This window comes from Schistocerca americana, chromosome 1 (genome assembly GCF_021461395.2).
Source record: "Schistocerca americana isolate TAMUIC-IGC-003095 chromosome 1, iqSchAmer2.1, whole genome shotgun sequence".
NCBI classification, from domain to species: domain Eukaryota; kingdom Metazoa; phylum Arthropoda; class Insecta; order Orthoptera; family Acrididae; genus Schistocerca; species Schistocerca americana.
In genome coordinates this window covers 550283081-550295547 of record NC_060119.1, presented here as the reverse complement: position 1 = coordinate 550295547, position 12467 = coordinate 550283081, and the positions used below count along the sequence as shown (strand labels likewise).

Sequence of the window (12467 nt, the reverse complement as noted above, 5' to 3'; positions counted from 1 at the left end):
ATGGAGGTGAACTAGGTGGACTAACATGCATTTGATAGTGGTGACGGATGTTTACAATCTTGAACTATGGTCTCTGTGTCCTATTTGTGAATCTAAATTTCTCTATAAGATGAATGGTGATATATTCCTTCTTGATTCACAGTTAATCTGCTCAAGATTTCCCATTGTTATGAATACTGCTGAAGTTAGAAAAGCTTCAGAAAGTTATAAACATTTTTAAAATAAAAAGTAAACAGACATTAGAACAGAAAACACAGAAATTGCTTTCAGTAATACAATACCATGAACCATGGACCTTGCCATTGGTGGGGAGGCTTGCGTGCCTCAACGATACAGATAGCCGTACTGTAGGTGCAACCACAACGGAGGGGTATCTGTTGAGAGGCCAGACAAACATGTGGTTCCTGAAGAGGGGCAGCAGCCTTTTCAGTAGTTGCAGGGACAACAGTCTGGATGATTGACTGATGTGGCCTTGTAACATTAACCAAAATGGCCTTGCTGTTCTGGTACTGCGAACGGCTCAAAGCAAGGGGAAACTACAGCCGTAATTTTTCCCGAGGGCATGCAGCTTTACTGTATGATTAAATGATGATGGCGTCCTCTTAGGTAAAATATTCTGGAGGTAAAATAGTCCCCCATTCAGATCTCCGGGCGGGGACTACTCAAGAGGACGTTGTTATCAGGAGAAAGAAAACTCGCATTCTACGGATCGGAGCGTGGAATGTCAGATCCCTTAATCGGGCAGGTAGGTTAGAAAATTTAAAAAGGGAAATGGATAGGTTAAAGTTAGATATAGTGGGAATTAGTGAAGTTCGGTGGCAGGAGGAACAGGACTTCTGGTCAGGTGAGTACAGGGTTATAAATACAAAATCAAATAGGGGTAATGCAGGAGTAGGTTTAATAATGAATAAAAAAATAGGTGTACGGGTAAGCTACTACAAACAGCATAGTGAACGCATTATTGTGGCCAAGATAGATACGAAGCCCACACCTACTACAGTAGTACAAGTTTCTATGCCAACTAGCTCTGCAGATGATGAAGAAATTAATGAAATGTATGATGAGATAAAAGAAATTATTCAGGTAGTGAAGGGAGACGAAAATTTAATAGTCATGGGTGACTGGAATTCATCAGTAGGAAAAGGGAGAGAAGGAAACATAGTAGGTGAATATGGATTGGGGCTAAGAAATGAAAGAGGAAGCCGCCTGGTAGAATTTTGCGCAGAGCATAACTTAATCACAGCTAATACTTGGTTTAAGAATCATAAAAGAAGACTGTGTACATGGAAGAACCCTGGAGATACTAAAAGGTATCAGATAGATTATATAATGGTAAGACAGAGATTTAGGAACCAGGTTTTAAATTGTAAGACATTTCCAGGGGCAGATGTGGACTCTGACCACAATCTATTGGTTATGAACTGTAGATTAAAACTGAAGAAACTACAAAAAGGTGGGAATTTAAGGAGATGGGACCTGGATAAACTGAAAGAACCAGAGATCGTACAGAGTTTCAGGGAGAGCATAAGGGAACAATTGACAGGAATGGGGGAAAGAAATACAATAGAAGAAGAATGGGTAGCTTTGAGGGATAAAATAGTGAAGGCAGGAGAGGATCAAATAGGTAAAAAGACGAGGGCTAGTAGAAACCCTTGGGTAACAGAAGAAATATTGAATTTAATTGATGAAAGGAGAAAATATAAAAATGCAGTAAATGAAGCAGGCAAAAAGGAATACAAACGTCTCAAAAATGATATTGACAGGAAGTGCAAAATGGCTAAGCACGGATGGCTAAAGGACAAATGTAAGGATGTAGAGGCTTATCTCACTAGGGGTAAGATAGATACTGCCTACAGGAAAATTAAAGAGACCTTTGGAGAAAGGAGAACCACTTGCATGAATAACAAGAGCTTTGATGGAAACCCAGTTCTAAGCAAAGAAGGGAAAGTAGAAAGGTGGAAGGAGTACATAGAGGGCCTATACAAGGGCGATGTACTTGAGGACAATATTATGGAAATGGAAGAGGATGTAGATGAAGATGAAATGGGAGATATGATATTGCGTGAAGAGTTTGACAGAGCACTGAAAGACCTGAGTCGAAACAAAGCCCCGGGAGTAGACAACATTCCATTAGAATTACTGACACCCTTGGGAGAGCCAGTCCTGACAAAACTCTACCATCTGGTGAGCAAGATGTATGAGACAGGCGAAATACCCTCAGGCTTCAAGAAGAATACAATAATCCCAATCCCAAAGAAAGCAGGTGTTGACAGATGTGAAAATTACCGAACTATCAGTTTAAAAAGTCACAGCTGCAAAATACTAATGTGAATTATTTACAGACGAATGGAAAAACTGATAGAGGCCGACCTCGGGGAAGATCAATTTGGATTCCGTAGAAATGTTGGAACACGTGAGGCAATACTGACCCTACGACTTATCTTAGAGGAAGGATTAAGGAAAGGCAAACCTACATTTCTAGCATTTGTAGACTTAGAGAAAGCTTTTGACAATGTTGATTGGAATACTCTTTTTCAAATTCTGAAGATGGCAGGGATAAAATACAGAGAGCGAAAGACTATTTACAATTTGTACAGAAAGCAGATGACAGTTATAAGAGTCGAGGGGTATGAAAGGGAAGCAGTGGTTGGGAAGGGAGTGAGACAGGGTTGTAGCCTCTCCCCGATGTTATTCAATCTGTATATTGAGTAAGCAATAAAGGAAACAAAAGAACAATTCAGAGTAGGTATTAAAATCCATGGAGAAGAAATAAAAACTTTGAGGTTCACCGATGACATTGTAATTCTGTCAGAGACAGCAAAGGACTTGGAAGAGCAGTTGAACGGAGTGGACAGTGTCTTGAAAGGAGGGTATAAGATGAACATCAACAAAAGCAAAACAAGGATAATGGAATGTAGTCGAATTAAGTCGGGTGATGCTGAGGGAATTAGATTAGGAAATGAGACACTTAAAGTAGTAAAGGAGTTTTGTTATTTGGGGAGCAAAATAACTGATGATTGTCGAAGTAAAGAGGATATAAAATGTAGACTGGCAATGGCAAGGAAAGCGTTTCTTAAGAAGAGAAATTTGTTAACTTCGAGTATTGATTTAAGTGTCAGGAAGTCGTTTCTGAAAGTACTTGTATGGAGTGTAGCCATGTATGGAAGTGAAACGTGGACGATAAATAGCTTAGACAAGAAGAGAATAGAAGCTTTCGAAATGTGGTGCTACAGAAGAATGCTGAAGATTAGATGGGTTGATCACATAACTAATGAGGAGGTATTGAATAGAAATGGGGAGAAGAGGAGCTTGTGGCACAACTTGACTAGAAGAAGGGATCAGTTGGTAGGACATGTTCTGAGGCTTCGAGGGATCACCAATTTAGTATTGGAGGGCAGCGTGGAGGGTAAAAATCGTAGAGGGAGACCAAGAGATGAATACACTAAACAGATTCAGAAGGATGTAGGTTGCAGCAGGTACTGGAAGATGAAGAAGCTTGCACAGGATAGAGTAGCATGGAGAGCTGCATCAAACCAGTCTCAGGACTGAAGACCACAACAACAACAATACAATAACAAGCAACTGTAAAAATAATTCATGCTTACCTCTCCAAATGGAGTAAAAAACTGAATTACATTGCAGTCTTTTGGTTCATTCTGCAGTTGCATGATTCCTGTAACTGCAATAATGCTGCCATTGTGATTCCAGCGACAACACACAGCTGCCATACCAGTGTCAATAAGCACAGGCACTATAGACATTAAAAAGAAAATACAGAGGAGATATTTGATTGTGCTCTCATTGACTGTATTATCAATTGAATAAATAAATATTCACATAATCTGTTGTATCACTTTATGCTGTTCATTTTATTCAGAAACGTCATAACAAATGACAAGAAATGATCAAGTCAAATGTTTCAATGTTACACATATTTGGATGACATCTACAATTGTCTTACAAATTTTATCAATAATACAATTTGTTGCTTCAGTCATGACTGCTTCAGCACAAATGGTGTTGTTTATAATGCTTTGACCAACTCTTCACTGACTTCTTAGAATACGTTAAAAACAACAACAGTTGATAATGACAATTTCACATGAAAAACAAAGGGAAACAAAATAAGAGCTTAACTTACTGTCATCGTTTTCTCCTCTCATGATTTGCATGCAGCCATTCTGATAACAAATAGCCAGAACAGGACAATCTTGATCAACATAGCCATAACGACCATCATACCAATCCATGCCCACAACCTGCAAAGGTCCTGGTATTGCTGGAAGGCAGTGGACTGTTAGTTTCATCTATGAAATTAAAACCAGAAAATGTTCACTGTCTGGGTGACTTCATGAATGAATCTCAACAAGTTAATGAAATCTTTAAAGAAAGAGAACTCATGTAGGTAACTCTACATTTTTATCAAACCAACTTTTATTTTCTGTTAAAATATCAGAACTTTGATTTCCTTTAAAGAACAGAGTGTGTGTGTGTGTGTGTGTGTGTGTGTGTGTGTGTGTGTGTGAGAGAGAGAGAGAGAGAGAGAGAGAGAGAGAGAGAGAGAGGAGGGGGGGGGGGGGTCAGAAAAGTCAAATCATTGTGTCACAATAGCTCTACCCTATCCCCTCAGAGAACAATACACAGTACAAGCAAACAATGAAATTATATGAGCAAATACCTCAAAAACTACAAGCAATTTCCAATATTTTTTACAGTCATTTGCTTCAGTACAGAGGGATAGAAGAATCACTGTTTTTTGTATTGTGGTCAAGCAATATAGAAAAGTAGATCAAAGATTCAGTTAAAATTGGATGAAAAAGCATTGAGCAGTGCAGAGGCTCATAAAAATGGGGTTATTGTGGCTACTATTAAATGCACTCCCTCTCAGAACTTTCTGTCTCTTTCTATTATCACTATGGTGAAACTACTTTTTACCAAAGAATTCATGTCCCTTGAGGTATATTTTCATTATGCATATCACAGGGATATTCTTGTTTCATAAGATAATGATTTATGCCTGTATCAGGCTCATACAGTCTATGTGGCACATTAAGAACACTGCAAGATCCACTCATCTTCAATACTGAAACACAAAACTCATTCATTCACACACCGTGTTCCATAAACCCCATGATGAAGAAGAGTGCTGGCTACTTTTCTGTAAAGGACACTAAGAAGAAATTATGACTAGTGCAAATCTGCCCAAACTGATAAGTATGGTAATTATTTCTAGATTACTTTAGACATGTAAATTATGAGAAAAACAGCTACTTAAAAAAAGAAAAGAAAATTCACTCCTCCTCCTGTGCTATTCAGCTAATGTCATTGTCCAATACTTCAAACAAAGCATTTACGTAACTTCAGCAGTCTACATAATGGAATAGTCAGGATCTATCTGACACAAATATTAGAATTACAGTGAAGTTAGTGTCTTGAGTCCAAGTATTCTAACACATTATTGAAGGAGTGGCTAATGAGATATTTTTTTCATTTGGTTTTCAAATACTTAGGGATGTTTATTATCCAGCCTGAGGTTCACTGGCAACCTGTTATACACTTTTGCTCCAGAATGTAAAACTCCATTCAGAACATTATGCAGCAATTGATAGTCTATATGAAAAGCGTGAGGGCTGTTCAGTAAAGAATGATTATACTTGTTTTTGAAAAAAACACCATTATTCATCCAGATAATTTTGACAATATTTTTCAAAATTGTCTCATTTGGATTTGATGCACTTGTTCCAGCATTAACGTCATTCTGCAAAGACATGCTGGAAACAATTTTCTGAAAGACTTTTCAGAACTCTTTCAGAACTGTCTTGCACCTTTCACCAGTGCTACTGGTGATGGAAATGCCTCCCTTGAAGATGTTTCTTCAGAATAGAAAATCCGAATGGATTATGGGGGGAAGAATGCATTTCACTTTGATTTTTGCAACATATTCAGTAGCAGCACTTGCAATATGAGGCTTTGCATTACTGTAGTGCAGCATCCAACCTGTTTTGCAGGCATGTGGTGTTTTTTTTGCCTGATATGGACTTGCAAAGTTTCCAGGACATGCCTACAGTATTGTCCAGTTATTGATGCATGCGCAGATACAATACGCTGGTAAACCATTCCATGAATATCAAAAACTGGAGTGACCATAACATTATCAGCAGAAGCAACCAGTTCTACTTCTTGGGGGGGGGGGGGGGGGGCGGCGGCGGGGGGGGGGGGGGGGATGATGAAGGAGATTTCCTCACTGAGGTTTGCTGTTTGCTTTCAGGATCAAAATGATATAGCCAAGTTTTATCAATAGTGACTACCTTTGACGGAAACTCCATATTTTCACTTACATCAAGTTCTACTGCATGCAGATCTATATGCAATGTTCTTTTGTATGGGAATCAGTACTATTGGAACCCACCAGGCCCAAACACTTCTGGTGTGCAAATTTTCTGTCACCAACTTTTGGGCGGTACCCTGTGAAATTTTCAGTGTTTCAGAAAGTGTTCATACGGCTATTCATTGAGCATCACTCACAATAACAGCAGCAGTGATAATGTTTTCTTCGGTAAGAGCAGTAACAAGTCCACCTTTCTTTGAAACTGATTGTCTCAATCTTTAAACCATCTTCAAGCTGTGCTTCAGGAAAAAACAGGCCTCCTGTAACATTGCATAGGCCTCAGCTGAAGATTTGTTGAAAAGGAAGCAGACTTCCAAAGTCGCATATTGTTTGTCACGCAACACCTCTATTATTACAGTAGGTGACACTGAACATGTCACAGCCTGCCTGCCTTTCACAGATGGGAATCAGAAGCGCCAACATGAAACTAGTAAGACACATTTGTTAGACATTAAACTAACAGAATATCATAAGATTAAATTCTAACATGAGAAAATATGACAGCAAGAAGTTATCATCATTCTTTATTGAACAGCCCTCATATTTCTGTTTCCAGTATTGTGGCTGTGAATTGCTGAGTTCATACTCAGTTCACTCTCTGTATTAACCTAAAATACCAGTAGGAAGTACATATACGGGAATGTCAATGTAAGAATCCCTACAGCACTGAAGAGGCTTCAGCAAGATGTTCAGTTATCAGTTTCCCACAATATTCTTCCTGAAAGTTAATGTAGCACAAATACTTTTTCTGCATTAATTGCAGTGCCCCAAAATATTATGCCACAGGACAGAAATGAGTGAAAGTATCACTGAGAGAGACTTCTATGTGCAAAACAGAGAGAACTAACTTCTTGGTTCACTCTTCAACACACTGGTGCCACCTAAGTTTATTATGCATCTGGATGCCTAGAATCTTCAAAAATCCATCCACTTGGGAAGATAAATGAACAGAGATCAATGTAGTGACATAAAACTGGAAGGTATTTCAAACCAGAATTTACAATCTCACTGATCCACCTCCACACAGTATTCATATACTTATCAAAATCAGAATTACTGCCATAAGTTACTAAGTGTATTCTGTTAAAGATAAACAATATTTTATCTCGAGAATTTTCTATTTAAGTTGTTTCAAAGATTTCATACCGTAAAGCTTCCTTGATTGTCATAAACATGTATCTCTCCATTTCTGAGGCTAAATAGCAACATCTTTCCATCAGGAGACCACTCGACACCAGTGAGTGCAATTCCCTTCAGTTCTTTCCCCCAGATACGATTGCCATCAACAGATCCAACAATTACAGCTCCTGTCATTTTGGAAAAAAGAACTATCAATCACAATGTCAGCCAAATAATTTTAAAACCAATACAGAGAAGAAAACTACAACTGAATAATTAATTTTCTCATTATACCTCTGTTATTTTATAACAAAAACAGCTATTTTTATTTCCCTTTCCAGGAATTAAATATACAGAATATAAATTTACTTCATAGTGAATTAAAATGTGAAGAGAGAACTCTTCACAAAAACTCTCAGGTTTTCCTACCATTCTTGTTGTAAAACCAGTTCTTGGGTATTTAGTTGCCTTTATAGCAGATTATTTTGGTAATATAGCTTGTCACCATTATCAGGTGCCATTGTGCTACAAAAATATCAAGAAAATACTCTGAAAAGAAAATTTGCTACTCACCACATAGCAAAGATGTTGAGTCACAGATAGGCACAACAAAAACACTGTCACAAATAAATAAATCTTTTGGCCATCAAGGTCTTCATCAACAATAGACATAGACACACACAACACACACACAAATGCAACTCACACACATGACCGAAGTCTCAGCCAAATGAAACCAGCAGCACCAATGCATTATGGGAGTGGCAACTAGGTGGGGGTAAGGAGGAGGCTGGGCGGGGAGGGGGAGGGACAGTACAGTGGGGGTGGTGGACAGTGAAGTGCTGCAGGTTAGATAGAGGGCACAGGAGGCAGAAGCGGAAAAGGAGAGACGTAAAAACACTGAGTGTGGTGGTGGAATGACAGCTGTGTTGTGCTGGAATGGGAACAGGGAAGGGGCTGGAGGGGTGAGGACAGCGACTAACAAAGGTTGAGGCCACGAGGGTTATGGGAACATAAGATGTATTGCAGGGGAAGTTCCCACCTACGCAGTTCAAAAAAGCTGGTGTTGGTGGGAAGGATCCATATGGTACAGGCTGTGAAGCAGCCATTGAAATGAAGAATGTCATGTTCAGCAGCGTGTTCAGCAACAGGGTGGTCCACTTGTTTCTTGGCCACAGTTTGTAGGTGGCCATTCATGCAGGCAGCCAGCTTGTTGGTTGCCATGCCCACACTGAATGCAGCACAGTGGTTGCAGCTTAGCTTGTAGATCACATGACTGATTTCACAGGTAGTCCTGCCTTTGACGGGATAGGTGATGCTTGTGACTGGGCCTACAGTAGGTGGTGGTGGGAGGATCTATAGGACAGATCTTGCATCTAGGTCTATTACAGAGGTATAAGCCATGAATAAGGGGTCGGGAGCAGGGGTTGTGTAAGGATGGACGAGTATATTGTGTAGGTTCGGTGGACGGTGGAATACCACTGTGGGAGGAGTGGGAAGGACACTGGGCAGGACATTTCTCATTTCAGGACACAATGAAACCCTGGCAGAGAATGCAAGTTAGTTGCTCCAGCCCTGGGTGGTACTAAGCTACGACAGGAAAGCTCCTTTGTGGCCAGACAGTGGGACTTTGGGAGGTGGTGGGAGACTGGAAAGATAGGGCACGGGAGATTTGTTTTTTTACAAGGTTGGGAGAATAATTGTGGTCTGTGAAGGCTTCAGTGAGATCTTCAGCATATTTCAAGAGGGACCATTCGTGGCTGCAGATGTGACAAGCTGGCTAGTCTGTATAGAAGGGACTCCTTGGTATGGAACGGGTGGCACCTGTTGAAGTGGAGGTATTGCTGGTGGTTAGTAGGTTTGATATGAACGGAGCTACTGATGTAGCCATCTTTGAGGTGGAGGTCAACATCTAAGAAGATGACTTCTTCCATTGAGTAGGACCAGGTGAAACTAATGAGGGAGAAGTTGTTGAGGTTCTGGAGGAATATGGATAGGGTGTCCTCTCCATCAATCCAGTTCACAAAGAAGTTATCAATGAATCAGAACCAGGTGAGGGGTTTACGATACTGAGTTGTTTGGAAGGATTTCTCTAGATCGCCCATGAATAGGTTGGCATAGAATGGTGCCCTTAGCTGTACCCCAGATTTGTTTGTAGGAATGCTTTCAAAGAAGAAGTAATTGTGTGTGAGTATATAGTTGGTCGAGGTGACTAGGAAGGAGGTTGTTGGTTTGGAATCCATCAGGTGTTGGGAAAGGTAGTATTCAATAGCAGTAAGACCATGGGCATTAGTAATGTTAGTGTAAATGGAGGTGGCATCAATAGTAATGAGCAGGGCACCAAGTAGTAAAGGGACAGCAACTGTGGAGAGTCGATGGAGGAAATGGTTGGTATCTTTTATATAGGAGGGTAGGTTCCGGGTGATATGTTGAAGGTGTTTGTCTATGAGAGCAGAGATTCTCTCAGCGGGGGCACAGTACCCGGCCACAATGGGGCATCCTGGGTGGTTACGTTTATGGAGTTTAGGAAGCATGTAGAAGGTAGGAGTGCAGGGAGTGATAGGTGTGAGCAGAGAGATGGACTCCAGGGAGAGGTTCTGGGATGGGCCTAAGCAACTGGAGATCCTGCTGTATTTCTGGAATGGGGTCACTGTGGCAAGGTTTGTAGGTAGAAGTATCTGACAGCCTGTGGTGTCCTTCTGCCACATAATCCTTGTGGTTCAAAACAACAATGGTGGAGTCATTCTGCACAGGCAGGATCATAAGGTCGGGATCAGCTTTTAGATGCTGGACTGTGGCTCTTTCTGCAGATGTAAGGTTTATTTGCATGTCGAGGGATTTGGGAAATGATGATGAGGCAAGGTTCGAGGTTGATAAATGCTGGAAAGTTAACGTAGGGTGATTGAGGGACAGTGGGGGTGGATCATGGTTGGATGGAGGAGTGAACTGAGTTAGGCAGGGTTCAATACTGGTCTTTGGTTCAATCTGATTGGTAGGGTTAGTGGCCAAAAATTGTTTCCACTGTAGGGATCGGGAAAAGGAGAGAGGATCTTTAACAAGTCCTGCATGATTGAATTTGGGAGAGGGGCAAAAGGTGAGGCCTTTGGAATGGACTAATACTTCTGTGGTGCCAAGGAAAGCTTCATGACTGCATTACGGGGCTGTGTTTGGTGGTGGTGGGGGGGGGGGGGGGGGGGGGGAGGCAGGGTAAGTGTAGTAGGTCTGCGAAACAGGGTTTGTCAGTTGTGAGGGGATGTGAGGGAGGTTTGGAGGTTGTCCTAATCAACCCAGCAAGCCACCTTCCTAGATGTTGACCTCTACCTCACAGATGGCTACATCAGTACCTCTGTCCACATCAAACCTACTAACCATCAGCAAAACCTCCACTTCAACTGCTGCCACCCACTACATACCAAAATGGCCTTTCTATACAGCCAACCACCTGTGGTTGTCGCATCCGCAGTAAGGAGTGGTCTGTCTTGAAATATACCAAAGGTCTCACTGAAGCCTTCACAGACCATAATTATCCTCCCAACATTGCAAAAAAAAAAAAATCTCCCGTGCCTCGTCTTTCTAGTCTCCCACCACCTCACAAAGTCCCACTGTCTGGCCACAAAGGAGCACTCCCCTCATAACTCGGTACCACCCAGGACTGGAACAACTGAATTACATTCTCCGGCAGGGTTTCGACTACCTTTCGTCATGTCTTGAAATGAGAAATGTCCTGCCGACTATCCTTCCCACCCCTCCCAAAGTGGTATTCCGTCGTCCATTGAACCTACACAATATACTCATCCATCCTCACATTGCTCCCATCCCCTTACCTCATGGTTCATGCCCCCGTAATGGTCCTAGACGTAAGACATGTCCGATACATCCTCCCACCACCAACTACTCCAGTCCAGTCACAAACATCACCTATTCCATCAAAGGCAGGGCTACCTTTGAAACCACTCATGTGATCTACAAGCTAAGCTGCAACCAATGTGCTGCATTCTACGTGGGCATGACAACCAACATGCTGTCTGTCCACATGAATGGACACCATCAAACTGTGGCCTAGAAACAAGTGGACCACCCTGTTGCTGAACACGCTGCCGAACATGACATCATGTCAATTTCTGCTTCACAGCCTGTGCCATATGGATCCTTCCCACCAACACCAGCTTTTCTGAACGGCGCAGGTGGGAACTCTGCAATACATCTTATGTTCCCATAACCCTCCTGGCCTCAACCTTCCTTAGTCACTGTGTAAGCTCCCAAGCATTTCTGAGTTCATATTTTGCCTTTCTGTAAATGACATTTCCTGACAATTTAATTTATATGCACTCCTTTATTACTCATACTCAAAAATATGTAGTCCATATCACAAGTTAAATCTCATCATACCTCAAACTCATGTTGCATCTGAAGGTAGAGTTCTCCCATAGCTGTATTAGCCTCATGTATATGCTCAGTATATAGCATCTCAGTAGTGCTTGTTTGTTGTCTGCCTTATTATATTCACACATAATGCAATATATTTAATAATTACAAGCCATTCATGATATTCCACTGGGCAGTGAACAGTCTTGGTATGTTGGCTCAAAACACATTTCACCCCGTTTTTCTTCCGATATCATGTAGATGGCAGTGGACACTGCAACAGCATTAGGCAAATATGCAATGGCTTTGGGTTCCACTGCTCTTGCTTCCTTTGTTCATTATGACATGGCTTGGTAAACTGCACATTGCATCTAATGGTTGGTCTACCCGTTTTTTTGAGTCATCAGTCTTCTGACAGCTTTGGTGAAACCCGCCCTTAAGTCCTCTCCTGTGCTAACCTCTTCACCTCAGAGTGGCACTTGCAACCTACATCCTCAATTATTTGCTGGATGTATTTCACTTTTTGTCTTCCTCTACAGTTTTTGTCCTCTACAGCTCCCTCTAGTACCATTGAAGTCATTCCCTGATGTCTTAA

At 41.3% G+C, this 12467-nt stretch overlaps 1 protein-coding gene across 2 annotated transcripts in view; it reads right to left on the bottom strand.

The window, feature by feature from the left end:
* LOC124624779 (WD repeat-containing protein 35) overlaps nt 1-12467 on the bottom strand; it is a 199388-nt gene that overhangs the window by 99382 nt on the left and 87539 nt on the right. For both annotated transcript variants that reach the window (XM_047149129.1, XM_047149130.1), the window contains exons 5-7: nt 7535-7695; nt 4142-4307; nt 3606-3751 (exon numbers count right to left, since the gene is read on the bottom strand). In XM_047149129.1, coding sequence (XP_047005085.1) covers nt 3606-3751; nt 4142-4307; nt 7535-7695 — 473 coding nt within the window. The remainder of the gene's footprint in view (nt 1-3605; nt 3752-4141; nt 4308-7534; nt 7696-12467) is intronic.